We start from the raw sequence: 15,954 nt of genomic DNA on the forward strand, positions 1-15,954 counted from the left end.
AAAATTAGGTCAAAAGATAAATTATGGCCTTTCAGGGGCTCAAAACTTATAGCAAAAGTGGCCTCATTTGCACTATCACAATCCATTTGTTACAAGAAGGTAAAAGAAGAGTTCCAAAAGTTAATCAAGGACAGTTGCACCGTAATTATTCAAAAATGCAGTCACTTGGTACTTTGTTTTTTTCACCAGGGGCAGGACATCTAAAAATATACAGGTCAGATAGAGACAAAAGTACAAGTGCAACCAGAAGAAATTAAATAACTCTCTACACTCTTTAGTGATTCATGAATCTGGTTCTCAATATCTAAAAAATGTGAGACTGAGAGTGGGGAGTGTGGATGTGCTCTGAAGCTGAAACTCTTTTTCTTGGATGGAATGAAAAGGGAAGACATCTGACTTAATGCTTCTAAACTCCCCCAGTAAAATTGCCTCAATAACTGTTATGCATTTGTTGACAAAGACTAATACTGGTCAACATGATTGTATGACTTTTCTTAAATAATTAACCATCTCCTGTGCTCAGCCCCAGAAGCATAAGGTGCTGCCAAAGCCACCTTTGGGAAGGTTTACACAGATTAGATTTTTGTTTCATTACATAAATTTAAACAGAAGAGCACATCACAGACATAAGACCTTCTCAAACAGAATGAGGAAGATAACTAAGCTATTGTAATCTCTCAAATAAAAGATTTTTTCAGCCCTCTCTTTAAAAAAATTAAGTACTTAATAGGATGATTCCCAAACAGAAAACTAAACATATATCCATTTGATTTCAAAAGGAATGGCCCAGGGAGAGTTTGTGGCACAGAGAACTACAATACAGAATCAGCAGTAAGGGAGAAAAGCAAGTGGAACTCCCCTGGATACAGAAACACTCATTGAAAGCTTTAAATTCCCACAGCAAAAGCAAATGGTGCTCCAAGCATTTTTTTCCAGGTGCTACATTCCTCCAGGAAAGCAGAAAGCACTGGTTTCACTAAAATTCAAGTTAATGTTGAGAAGTTAAAAAGGGTTTTTGAAAACTTAAATCTGTGGTCTGGCTTCTTTAGTTCGCACCATTGTCTGTGTGCAAAAGACTGACTATTTAACATCAGTAAGCTTTTGCAATACCTATTATAAAACTGGAGTATCTCAAAAGAGTAAAACAAAATTTTCACATGATGAGGGTTTGTTATGCATTACTCTTTGCATTTACAGATTAAATAAAGATTCTTCCCTTTTAATTAACTTACCGGGTTGATAATATGTCAATAAGTTCTTTTCTGTTCTGGACTCTGAGTGTATTAGTTTTGTATCTAGAATCTTTACTAACTTCAGGCAAATTCAGGATCTAAGTAAAAAAAAAAGGTAAGTAAAAAATGTGCTTGACAGGAGATATATATATATAAAACAAAATAATTACTGATTGTTTTAAAAATCACTGATTTCCAATAATCACTATTAATCAATCATTTAATATTAAAAAATCAAAAATTAATTTTTACTTCTTTTTTTAAAAAGCCTCCTGGTTGATGCAACATAACAAGTAAAGGAAAAAGAGAGAAATCAGACTGAAGATCCAAATCTTTGCTAACAGCTTTTGGGAGTAGCCAGGAGAAATTCTTACCATAAAACACCAAAAAAGTAAGTTACTAACATAGGGATGGATAGATCTGTGGGATTATCCTGCACTAACTTATATGTCACAGAAAAAGAAATACGTCTGTACTTCATACACTAGATGGAGAAAAGATATGTCTAAGATTATTTCTTTCCACTTCAGTAATCTCTGTCAAAAAGGAAAAAAGAAAAACAAAAGAAATTTGTTTTATAAAAGTCTTTTTCTATTGAAACACCGTTGGTCTTTTTTATTATTTTTTTCCAAAAAAATTAATAAAGAAAAGTGGTGGTATAGCCTCTGAGAAAGGAAAAATACATCTTTGATGTCTAACTTCCACCTGCCACATTAGACCTTTAAAAAACATGCGCTTTAAACAACATGTGAAGACCATATGTATTATACTATAAGGGGAATTAAATATGCAGAATGAGTCTTACTATTTTGTACAGGCATTCATTAGAAAAGCAGCTGTGAGGGAAATCAATATAATTTACCTATTTGTGCCACAATGACTTTCTATAGAACATAAATAAACACAATTAAATGTGAATTCTAAAAATACACCAATTACATCAGCTACAGAGAAAGGCAGCATAGAATCTTATAAAGAAAGAGACTGTCACATATCCTTCATGTCTTTTTACTCACTAACACATGCTAAAGCTCAGTTTTTCTTATGATGAGTCATAATCATTCTAAACATGCTACTTTAAAAAAAACAATGGCTCAAATCTGAAGTTCCTATAGCCCATCATTCTATCTCTGCCTGTTGTCTGTTGCTTAGGAAGAGTTTAAGAAGAGGGCCAGTACATACAACACTTCATTAATATTCATCCAAACTCCACTTCTCTTTTGATTAGGACATTTCTGAGTTGAAGGTGTTTTCTACATATTTAGCAATCATTAATGGACTTATGTTTTATTAACATGTTCAGTCGCTCCCTGAATGCATATGTTTGTGTACTACCACATGTAAGTGGGTGTCAAGTTGATGTCAATCTCTCTGACATTTGCTTCAAACATAACATTCTACTAATTCCTCTGAGACTGCTTTAGACCAAGGCCACAATCATTTAATGACTCCTGACTTTGCTGGAGTGAATAAGGATACAGCTTCTTTTACAAGTGAATAGCTGTTGATGACATAGAACCTTCAGCAAAACATATATTCTTTCAACAGTTATTTAGAGATATTAAAACAGATAGTCATCTTTGAGTTATTTTCCACCTAGAGTAACAAAACTAAGCATGGAAGCAAGGTATCTGTAACTAATACTAGAACAATGGTGATGTTACAAAACTTTTCTGCAGATTTTTATCTGCAAGGTAACATAAAACATCAATCTAGCATCTTCCATCAATACCTAATTCACAGCATATTTTCTTTTCCTTCTGCATTTATATAATCCATTTTATGGAAATCACAACATATCATAAATTAGCATTAGAAAATAGTTAAGTAAACTTTTCTATCTGGAAGTTTATCAATACTGTTGGTACCCCTTAAAATTACTTCCTTAATACTGCTGGTTTGGAGTTACAAATCACTGCTTTAGGAAAAAAACTGTAAGATTGTTCAAATTAAATGATAATGCATACTTATGTGAGCTTAGAAAACCAATACATTAATCAGAAAGCTATGGTTCCATTTGATGTGTTATATGAAAAATGATCATATGGAGTTGCTCACTCTGCTGTTTTAATTAATGTTACTGATTTCAGCTTTAACTTAATGTCCATCTGGTGTAAAACCTGCATGTCTATATATGTCCTTCTCAATTTTTTTGTGACTAACAAATGCACACTTGAGAAGTTATTCATTAATGTACCATTCATCTTTCTGCATCATGTTGCCAATGTTATTTTCTTTATTTCACTGTGAACATTTAGAATGAAAATGGTGCTCTCTATTTGAGGCCTTGTTCAAGCTCCACATGCACACTCAGAGCTTACACTCTCTGTGTTTTGTGTCCTGCAACACTAGCAAATCTGTTTGAAATCTCCCTTGCTGTACAGAAAATTTCAGTCTCCTGAAGAGTCTTGCTCAGTACTCCTAATCAGACCAAATCTGTCACAGGTCAGGATGTGCTGCTTTAATACTTGACCACAATGAAACACATTTCAGCCAGCAGTGTTACAAAGTTTTTCTTCAATTATCCGAGTCCTCAAACAAGCTACGTTAGTTGTCACTAATTTTGAAAATATCACAGTGAATTATTCCAGATTTTTCTTTCTGCTTGCCTGAGGAGATCGAAGCAGAATGTTTGCGATAGTTGACAGCTTGAGCCAGCTGTTGCATCTCTAGACTATGTGCCTTCAGGGCAACAGCTTCCATACAGCCTCTATTTTCCACACCAACTCAGCTCAGAAAGATTCTCTAATAGCAATTACAGTGTTTGAAATAGTTGTCTCTGTATTTACTAAAGTTCACTAGGGTGCTGCAGGCCTTCCTGTAATAAAGTTCTTTTCCCCTATTGCCTTTCCCTCTTCACACTAAGTTCCAAATCACCTTTGACTAAGCACAAGGCATATCTCTAATCAGTATTCATTCCAGCATTCCACTGACTTCTTCATCATTTTATTTTTTGGGCAATGTAACAGCCCAAATCCATACCTATAACAGCCTGATAAGGGTAAAAAGCATTCTTTATAGAAACAAATATGATAACTGGTGTATAGAAAAATCTAACAATTACTCAAAACTTGAACTACTTCTTCTGCCTTTTTAATCCCTTTGAAATGTAAGCAATTGTCATTTTTCCATGCTCTTACCTCTGTACCTCTTATATTCAATTGTAGGAACACCAGAACACATTTATCAAGATAAAAAAGAAAAAACCAGCCTGCAAACCAGTGATAATATTAATCTCACTTAATATTCATCCTATACATTCTCGGGTTAATACAAACCATTAAAATCTTGCTTCATCTTCTGGAGTTCCATTCACTCTTTAATGATTACAGAGAGAATATGTAGCAACAAGGCACACTGTAATTCTCTCAGCTGCACCCTAAATTCAGGTAAAGTGCATGGTCTAAAGATTTAGTGCCTGATTGCTCACATCAAGAAGTCAGAACCTACTGAGATGGATCTTCAGCTCTATCTTACTCAAGGATTGCAGGATGACAAACATTTGCTACATAATTCTTCATTTTAGATGATAAAGCACCAAGAAGACATTCACAGCTATGTCCTGGGACACTCTGGAAATATTTCCCTTATGAGATAATGTGTCTTTGATAAAACTGAGTTGTGCCAGGTAGACACTTATTCAGCTATTAGTCTTCCTTCAATATTAAGATAATGATGACTGTAGTAGTCAGACACCTTTTTGAAGAAAACCCACTGAGCAAATTTTGAAGAGGTTAAGAGTCAACTCAAGGTGAAAGCAGAACCCCTCCACATAGCGAGGTGAGGATTCATACCCCAAACTGTACTAAAAGAGAATCAAAACAGCACTGTCCTCTTACTACATATTCCAGTTATTAGTGATGAACTTCCACAGAAATGTGAAATATCTGACATGAACAAATGGAGGAAAATAACGCTCAGTTTCCTGTGTCACTAATTTATGTTAAATATCCAATTTCCTAGAGTAAAAACACAATGGCCAAAATAGCTAGAACTGTAATTTTTTGAAATGTTGTCTAATGCTATATGCAAAAATTCTCTTGTCCCATCTTACATGTTATTGGGGTCTTTTATTTGGAATGTTGATACATTTCATTTAGAAAAAATATTTTTTAAACATTGTTCTTCAACATCATGTCTCCGCACCACTCCAAAATCAGCCCAGAGTCCTGTAACTTTTCTAAGTTCTTTTCTAAGTCCACAAGTTTCTCAGTGAGCACAGATCAGCACATGCTAGGGGCTCTAAAGGACAACGTGCTTGGGTAATGATTTAAGTAGATGAAGATTAAATCAGATGTGCACAGACTTCAAAAGCAGCACAGTACCTACAAGTTTTAGAACTAGTATGTTCTGAACTCAGAGTCAGAACAGATGCAGGGCTAGAATACTCACCCTGTATTTCCATACAGAAAATAAAAAAATTAATAAAAAAACAGAGATAATAAAGAAGAATCAGCATCTTTAATTTTCCTAGTAAGAATGGAAGCTATTTCTGGACTCTTGCCTAACACACACCTTGCACACAGTGACAAACTGATGATCATTTCCAGCTCCCACCACGATGTAGCCATCCTTGGTCTTAAATGCCTGGAAGAACAAAGACAGGTGATAAGCTGTAACTAAACTATAAAATATTAGCATACCTTTGAAGTTAAACTATGTAAATAATGTTCAAATGACTTCCTTAAACATTTCCATTCAGACTCAATCTCTTGTTCTACAAAAGTGTTCAAAGTCACCCATTCACAAAGATGGATGAGGCCCTTTCTGAATTGTTTTTCCTAGAGCTGAGAAGTCATCTTGGTTAATAGTTTATTTGATAAAAATGTGTCATGAGCTACCCTTAAACTTAATGTGTCCCACAGTCACAGGACTGAGGATTGCCATGATGATGTTTACTTGCCAGGAGGTAAGTATATACTATTCAGCTTCACTCAGACTGACTCAGAGCAGATGTCTGCACTGAAATGTTACAGATCCGGACCAAACACACCAAAATATAATTGCCAAATAGTAACTAAAAATTAGGAACTCCCATGGGAATGAAAGGGAGAGACTCCGCCTTTACAGCTCTTCAGCTGGAGATAAGGCTATCTCCTTAGCCAGTAGTCTCAAGACAGATCTCATGGAGGAAATGGGACTTCTTGTCCAACTTTAAAGATGTAATTTTTACTTTTGACTTCATTACAGTGACCTTAGTGGCACATTTCATGGTAAACACAACATTGAACTGGGTAGAACATATAAGCTTTCATTTCAGTCTAAACCATCTCACTTAGATTTCCACTGGAAAAAAGAAAATCTGTAATTGGCAACATCCTCAATTTTTTTCCATTGTGTTTGGGCATCTTCTAAAACTGGATAATGCAATTCCTCTTTTCTCCACATGTCTCTCTTATACAAAGGTGTATAACTGCAGCTTCAGTCATACATAGTACCAGCCCAATTTTTGAAAACATTTAGGAAAAATCCTTTCACCATTAATTTGACTTGAATGTAAGAGGCCAGCATAGGCTGGTGCACTAATGGTGGTAAGAACTTGCAATCCTTTCTTGCAGGAGCAAAACTAATCTTCCATTCATACAAATCTTTCTTCTTTTTTTTTTTTTTTTTTTTTTTTTTGTCTTTTTTTAATGAGCTATCATGTCCTCATTTAAAGGTGTGAATTTTCACAATAAATTTTGGTAAAATACCACACAAATGTAAGTCCTGGAATGGAAACACTTTAAAATTCTTCTCATGCCACTGTGGCTTATTCCTCTTCAAAGAGAGCAATATGCTATCTCAACTTGGAATCTTTCATATAGATACAAATACGTTCACTAAGACTCTTTTACCACCTGTTATAGTCCAAGTTTTAAAATTGCATGTGGACAATCATGTCCTCTGAAATGCAGGTAACTGTGCATCAGTGTTAAAATATCACCTGTGGGCTCTTTCTATGTTTCATTTCATGGTAAAGAGTATTGTCCAGTCATAAGGTTTAACAATTTATTTTTCATACATTTAATTAAGTAGTTCCATCTAAGATAGCAAGCAAAGATAAAATTCAGCAAACAATTAGTCCCAAGCATGAAAGAAAGTACCACTGACTTGGCCCAGTACAGTAAAAGTTTAGTGGAACACATCACATAAAGGTACTACATACTTATGCTGAGAAGAGCAGTAAGCAAAGAAAAAAGATTGGAGAAAAGAGTACAAAAAAATATTTGTATGCAAACATATAAACATTTCTTAGCTAAATCTGTTCATAAAACCCTCACTCTAAAAAAATAATGGCAGACCCTGGTAAAAGAGTATGTAAGACTCTCCCTCCCAGTAAATGGGAGGCCTTTGGTGGGAATAATTATGAATTAAAACTGTCTGAATAAACTTACTACCTTTAGTTACAGGCAAAATCTGTTTTCTGAACACCCTGTCCAAATCATGATTTTTCTTTGCTGATGTTCAGAGTTCTAAAACCAGCCTCATGCAAGTCACACAAATTATGAGTCAAACGCTGTATGTATCAGTGTGCCTCTATAACGCAGAATAATTTTTATTGGTGCAACCATCTACTACTTCCTGTAAACACAAATCAGAATTCTTTTGTACATTCTTTTAAACTTCCAGTCTGGATGCCTGCTACAGCTTACAAAGCATATGTCATATGTACAGATCCTCCTCCTCAGCACTCCAAAAAGTGCTTCTATTGGTACTATGGGCAAATATTAGAGAGTTTATTATTTATCAGCAACTTCTGTTGAGACCCAGGTCTCTGTAAGAAGACTGCAATCACACAATAGCTGCTGCATACCACTGTGAAGCATGCATCTGTACCCACTGGCTGCCCATGCAGCAGCGGAAGTCACTCTGAATTTAAGGGCCTGGTTATTAGCATGTGTGCTTCAGTTGCTTTGTGGAATGTGTGGGAAAACTGATTATTCTTAATTGCACTGTATGTCTAAAAAGCTAAAATAACAATCATGTCATCATTACACAAAAAAAAAATGGTATCATAATAAATGCAGCAGTGTCTTTTTCCATGAAGCTTAACTCAAATGTCTTCAGCTGCTATTTTAAGCCTCCCATTACAAAACAGCTGATTATTTGCCAGTCATTGCTGCTGATAAAGCAGAAAGTTCTAAATGTTACTAACATTATGTTGATGCCAACATTTAAGGGTGACAATGGTTTTATTCATCACCCATGAATGTACACACACTACAGGTTGCCACAGGTTACCATCTGGTCACAGAAAGCTTCACAATCTTATTATACAAAGGAGAGTAAGGGCAAAGTGCAGACAGATTTTAATGAGATTTTGTTTTGATAAACTGCTGTCCATCACATCGAATCATTTCACATTAGTGCAATAAAAGGCACTACACACACAAGGCAAAAGTCCTTTTTCCCTTCCTTTTTCTTCTGAAGAATGAGGCCTTCTGATAAGATTCTTCAGAGTACAATCATGAGTTAACCTGCTACTCCCATGAGGTATCTTGAGCAATAGCTCATCATTTGGTGAAGACAAGAAACAAATACTAAGCAAAAAATTATTAGAAATCTTAGTCAAGGAAAAGGCAGAGAAAGATTGTGAGCATTCAAAGGTGTAGCTTTTTCAGTGTAGTGCAAAAACTTGAGGGTTTCCAAGAAAATAGCCTGTAAATTCTCATTGAATGATATCTAGTACATGACATCAACACATGCATGTTCAAAAGCAGATCTCAAGGTCCAGTGTGTATGCATCACCCCCTCACACTGCCAAATGGATGTTCCAGGACCTTATTAACACTCAGCACTTTTCCACCTTTGATCCTAGAACAGTGTATGCATAAGATACTTTGTGTATTAAAATACTTTAATTTCCCTAAACATGTGGCATGTAAATCTATCCACCTTCAGGAATGTTTTATTGGTCTACAAGTATTCTCCAAATCCAAATATGTTACACAGACTACACAATAAAGATGCAAGCCAAACTTAGGTTAAGTTACTACCAGAGCAAGGAAAGACTCACTGAGATAATGAAGCCAAAAGAGCCTTTCTTTCCACTGCTCTAAGTCAATACCCTTTCAAAATTTGCCAGCTTTGAAGGCATTAATGAAAGACCATTGATCTTTGTATTTATTTCCTGCTTTATGTATTTTAAGTCTATATGTCCTATGGCAATCATCAATCATACACACATATCTTTGCATGTGTTTCAATTTGCATGTTGATTCCACAAGAAAAAAAAAACCAAAAAAAAAACCCCAACAACAACAACAAAAAAACTTTAAAATATAAGAGACCAGTCAAAAAATACGGCAATTCCAATAAAATTATCAGAAGTCCAAGTCAGTTTTTAAGTCCAAAACATGGTCATCAAAACAACTAGAACATTTGCAGTTGTGTATGGCAATGGTCCCCTTCATCAGGTATTTATAGACATTTATAAGAACTCCTTGAGCCTCCTCTCTGACCTTTTAGGCTAAACAATCCTGGATCTCTCCTCATATGAAAGATGCTTCAAGCCCTTAATTATTTTCTTGGCCCTTCACTGGGCCTGATTCAGTATGATCATGTCCTTGTCCCAAAAGCCCCAGAATTAGACCCTGTTGTGGATCCACAACTGGATTGAGTGGTTATTCAGCTTCAGTGGTGCTGAGCAGACAGAAGGATCACCTCTTTTGACATGTTGACAATTTTCCTACTCATACAGATGAGAATGATCTCTTTCTCACTGGCTCATGTTCCATTTTTTGTTCACCAAGGTCTCCAGGTCCTTTTGTGACAAGCTGCTTTCCAGCAGGTCAGTCTCAGTCTGTACTGATGCATGGGTTATTTCCTGTCATGTGCAGGACATCATATTTCCCTTTGTTGAATTCCATTAGGTTCCTGATGGCCTGACTCTCCAGCCTGTCACAGTCCCTCTGAATGGTAGCACAATGTATCTTGGTAGATCATGTATCAACCACTCTTCTCCATTTTGCACATTCCACAGATTTTGGAGGCCAAACAATACTTGGAGAGACCAACAGAACAAAGTATTGGGTTTTTGAAATTGTAGAATTATTTCATATTTAGGAGAGGTCAAAAGGAGGTGTTAATTATCTGAAAAAGTGTTATTATAAACAGGCCAAAATTTACCATATTGGCCTTTTTACTGATAATGGCTGTCAATGGTTGAAATATTTGAAAGTTTTCAGACCTCCCCTTGGCAGAACATTTGTACTACATCAAATGTGGTAAAAATTATGCATAACTCATGTTTATGAGTTTTCTTATCTCATATTCCAGTGTGAATAACAATTAGGATCTGTAGAGATACTTAAAATCCCTTTTCATTGAGAATACCTGATGTTAGATAACCTTGGATTTGAAGTATCTTTCAAGACACTGCTGCCTTTTGAATCATAAATTTTAATAGTAGCATCCCTAAAAGCACCCAACTATGAATCATGAGGGGAACAGTCGAAGGTTATGGGATAGTCAGTATGTATTGGTGACTTCTGGAAAAGGACTTAAAGGCACTTAAATTTTTGCATGCATTCCAACTGCTCTGGGTCTTATAGAGCAAGAGGCTTCAAATGGCATCATCAAACAGCTTCCTTAAGATTTTGGGATGATGGTATCCTTGAATACAGGCTAGATACAGTATTTCTGTAAGATAAGTGTTTGCCAGCACAACAGGCAGCTCTCTCTGATGGCATTACAGCAGAACACTCCTCTGAGCTCCCTCCCAAGGCTGACATAGGAGCAAGCAGCTTCATGTGGAGGCTGAATGAAACTTTGGGATCAGTTGGGAACAATTCAGACAAATGCACTTTCTTGTGAAGTCTTAAACATAACACCAGGAAAAGCCAAGCCAGTATTTTCAAACAGAGCTTTGAAACATATCGTTAACATTTTTTTAAGAGATTGCTTTTCAAGCATCACTCCTTCCTCTCCCCTCCATTTTCTCATTTACAGAACCATTGAGACACTAGGTGACCATACACAGGTCCTTGTTTACAAGCATGAAGTACTTCCCTGGAATTCATGGGTGTGGTCAAACAGAAGAGCTGGTCTCTTGCAGGCTTGGAACCACAGTTGTATTACATAATCGGTCGTCAATTAGACTTTGAAGTTTTCCAGTGCAATATTCAATTCAATGTAAAGGTCATTTAAGGACAAGCATTATCTAGTCTTAATGCAGATTAAAGGCTACAATTAAGAAGGTGATGTATTCAGAGTTTGACTGATCTGTACAGGCTCCCTTGTCCTTCCAACCAAATGTATCGATGGTATGTGTTGATTTTTCTCTCTCCAAACCAACCTAATGAACTACAGTGTAGGAGATTCTCAGTTTTGCTTCAGATCCAGAATCATTACATTCCTTACAGATGGAATAAACTTTGCACATAATTTCTTTATCTTTACACATTAGTTTGAATAAAACATCAGCTGTACCACAGAACCATGGAGGAGTCACATTCTTTTTTCTTTCAAGGGAATGGCACAATCCTTTCATAACAACTTAATATTTAATTACTGTAACAAATGGGAACAAGACCAAGAAGTGTGGTCAGTGGTAGATCTGAGCAATACATATAAACCATAAAGACCACACACTTTGAAACTATTTGCCTACATTGCACTCTCTTCCAGTGAAAGCAAACAGTAAAAATAAAAAAATGTAAATTTCATGGACTGGATTAATGAATGCTGAATGTTCTCACCAAGCAAACTGAAGAAGGACATTCCACACAAGGATTTCACTTTTCCTCTCTGATCTTTCCAACCTACACTACTTGTGTCTCACTTCCCTACCACATTGCAGGACACGCTACCTTGCAACTTTACAGCTGTCAGTCTACCAGACAGATTAGCATTAACAATATCTGCAAAAATTCTCTTGCCAAAAAAAAAAAAAGTTTGACTGGATGCCATGAGCTCCTAGGAAAGGTGTTTATGGCAAGAGTGGGAATGATTACTTTGGTCCCTGAGATGAGGCAGAACACCGGCACTGATGTAAGGAAGGCACACCGCAGACTACCAGCGAGGCATACGATTCACTTCTGCAGAACGTACTACTCATTAGACAATTTTCCTCATCTGCCTTCAAGTTCCATATATGCATGAATCCAGAAAAAAGTGATGTTGTCTAACTGATACACAAGAAAAGATGATTAACACAAAAAGTGCTCTGATTGCACCTTCCTGAAAGGGGCAGCAAAGTTTACACAAAATCACAGCATCAAACATATCTCCATTAGGCAATATAGTGTATTACTCTCAACACTCCTTCAGGAAACAGAAGAGCTTGGAACTGCTTTCCAGACCATGTCATGTTTTTACCCAGTTCTTGCCTAATATGACAATTATAAACTGCTGGAAACAGATTGCATCCAAGGCTTCTCCAATCCCAGCTCACTGTCCTAAGAAACAGGTTGGAGACAGGATCTCTCTCTCCCTCACTTACTCTTCATCTGGCCATAAGATATTTGCACTGTTCATTTCCCAACTGACTAGATGCAATCCATAGGTCAGTAACCTAGAAGCACCATCTGGACAAACTACTTATCAAATAGACTTTTACCTCATATTCAATAGTAATAGAATGTCAACGGTGCATTTCATTCCCTCATGCTTTCAGACTTTTCTCCAGAATATCTCAAAGAACATATGCTACTAAGGAAATGAAACCATTTACTTAATTTTCTAATGAAATATACATTTAGCTTCACCACCCAAAAAGACATTTAAAAACTCCTGTAAGAACAGTGAACAGCTTTAAAGTGGGAAACTTGTCACTTTCCCAAACTTCAAAAATTTTAAATACCTAAACTATACCTCAATTAAAAATAAATTATCTGGTACTGTAAACTGGCATTTAAACTGTTTCTTGCTGTTGAAAAATATCAGGCACAGAATCACATTCTCCATTGCCACATTAGTTTTCCATTAGTTTTTCAACAATGAAATTACACACACACAGACGCACACACAAAATAAATAAACTTTAATCACAGTATCACACTGGAGCCAGTGTAATTAATGTTGTGTCAGCATTTCCATTTAAGCCACTATTTTCAAGAGGTTTATAGCACAGCCATAAAAATGCAGTTAGGCTGAAATTAAGCAAACAAGGTCTTATACAGCAAGTAACATTCAAGTATATATACAGACAGCAGCCAGTTACTACTTATATGGGAATTAAAATAGACGCTTACTGATTTTAAAGGGCACTGCAGAGCCAGTTTTTAAACAATATTTTTCTCAACATTTATAATGTCTCAAAAGCCTGAATCCAAGCTATGTTTCCTTATTCTTTTTTCTTTCTCACACAATAGTTCACACAATTTCTTCCAATTTTGGGATTGTAAGCATTGTATTCTTGTTTCACTTTCAAAGCAAAAGAATGCAATGAAAACATTTCTTTTGAAAAACAACATACATGACCACAGTTTGATCCTGATACAGGCCTCCAGGCATTAGTGATGCAGAAATGACAAATATTTCTTATATCTTCCAATAATCATAAGCTATCATAAGTCTGGAAGATTTGAGTACTCAAATATGAGGTTTTAAAAATGCTATTTTGAATGCAATTCAAAACGAGGTCTTATTTCTGTTTTTAGTAGAACTCAACAGAGCAGGATTTGTGTCACTATTTCTGTCCCTTTTCCCTCTCTACTCGTTGAAATTAAGTGTTGTAGTGGTAGTTTCCAAAGGTGCGTTTTATAATACTGACCACCTATTTGACTCATACTGATTTGGGGACTGTACTGAGTCCTGCAATCTGTCTGGGATTTCAAGCTGCAGATGACCCAGTGCAGGTAAACTAGAACTCAGACTGGGCTGGCAGTGCTATGAACTTAAAGGTTTCAATAATTTAGTGTCCTGCTATAAAGAAGGCTCTTCAAAAAATGGAGTGAAATAATTTGTTTTTCAACAACCAGTCAACAGAGAAGAGCAAGGAATCAAATCCACAATGATGCTGGTGAAAATGAGAAAAAACACCAATGGTGACACAATTACAGGGGTGCAAAATTGGCCAGGTTTCACAATTTGGCACTTCCATAACTTAAAATAAACAGCAGTCCTGTTTGTAAATGGCCATTTTGCTGCAGAGAGCAAAACTCCAATCCATTCTACTAATGTCCTTTTCCCCTATTTTACTCATCTTTCTCAATAAATATATCTGTAAAATATTATGCGATTCTATTGACTCCTCAGTAAACAAAGTACAGTGAAATAAGGATGGATTTCAAATATTTAAACCTTAACTCTTTAATATCCTTGATTTGTAGTTTCAAGTCAGACTCATTAAGGTTTATTGCATGCAGTCTGTTTTAGTTTAAAACACTAATTTATCTCTAATCAATGATTTAAATATTGAACTGGCCAGACATCTAGGATGCACATTATTTAAAGTTCTGAATGTGAGCAAAAAATTCATTGCCAGGCCATAAGAATAGTGCTGGTGAGATCTATTTAAAAAAAATAGAAAAATAACATTAGATAAGTGGAATGCTTAATTTTGTCTTAAAAAAGGTCAGAACTGCACTTCCTCTTAATTTTCCTGTAAAGTTCTATTAGGATTCTTTAAAACCACAGAATTTAGACTTCTGTGTTATCCAGTATTTTTGTAATCATGTCCTTCAGTCTGAAAAAGATTGAAATTTATTATCATATTACTGGAATTAAAATTCTTTCTTCCCAAAATTTAGCATTATTTAAATTTTGAAATTTTGAAAATCACTACAATTAGAAAACAGAATATTATGCCTTTTTCAACTTATATTTTCCCAGCCAATATTTAACCAATTTTCATTCTGTTACCTAATTTGTCAAATTATCTACTGACAAAGAGCTGCAGTGGAAGCTACTATACCAGTTGTTATCACAGATCTTCAGGTCTACAGCTTGAAAAGGACTTTTGTATAACAAACATAATTATTCTTTACAAAAAACATGTTCTGGAGAATCAACACACTATAAGTGTGCTTCTATTATCACACCCTGAAATCTACATCCATCTTTATACAAAATCTCCTTGCAGCCCCTGTAGCCCCAAAATTCTGATGGACATAGGTATGCCAGTAAAACTGTGTGAAAAGACAATAGGAGGAGACAAAAGGAGAAGTCAAAAATTCCAATTTTCAAAATTGATCCCATATGTTTCCCCTTCAGATCTGAAAGGAAAAAACCTTTTTTAAGTTTTCACTCACAAGTACTCATGTGTTTCTTTAGCAAACTTTTCATTCTTCTTAATTGTTACATTTATTTTGAAGTTTCATCTTGTCTTATGCTGCCAAAATATTTTTTGTTGTTGTTGCTCTGGATGGCTGAGGGGCAGCCTGTTTCTCATACTTGACAGTATGAACACCCAAAGGACAATCCTGATTTAATAATGAGAGATTAATAGGAGTTTGAGCTTACTTAGGGCAGGATTCAGACTCTGAAGACCATCTAGAACCACAGAGTTTCAATTTCTTGGCATGACCAGCAAATTTACTTTTACTGTCAATCTAAAACCTTACTTTTCACTTTCCTAAAGAAAAGCCCAATTGTAAACCAAAGTGGTGAATTCAAAGGTTCAGGACTATATGTACCTCTGCCAAACACTGTTACATCAAGAAAAGCACAAGATTACTGCATTTTTTGCCATAGATAATTGCCATAAACTGTTTATTTTAAGTTATGAAAGTGTTACATTTTATACAGTCAATTTTGCACCCTGTTACTTATTATGTCCACATTGATATTTCTGGTG

General features: G+C 35.6%; 1 protein-coding gene across 1 annotated transcript in view; it reads right to left on the reverse strand.

The window, feature by feature from the left end:
* SUGCT (succinyl-CoA:glutarate-CoA transferase) overlaps positions 1-15,954 on the reverse strand; it is a 310,449-nt gene that overhangs the window by 186,301 nt on the left and 108,194 nt on the right. Inside the window, exons 10-11 of the mRNA XM_058031578.1 lie at positions 5,748-5,819; positions 1,233-1,330 (exon numbers count right to left, since the gene is read on the reverse strand). Coding sequence (XP_057887561.1) covers positions 1,233-1,330; positions 5,748-5,819 — 170 coding nt within the window. The remainder of the gene's footprint in view (positions 1-1,232; positions 1,331-5,747; positions 5,820-15,954) is intronic.

The sequence above is a fragment of the Melospiza georgiana genome, chromosome 1 (assembly GCF_028018845.1).
Source record: "Melospiza georgiana isolate bMelGeo1 chromosome 1, bMelGeo1.pri, whole genome shotgun sequence".
NCBI classification, from domain to species: domain Eukaryota; kingdom Metazoa; phylum Chordata; class Aves; order Passeriformes; family Passerellidae; genus Melospiza; species Melospiza georgiana.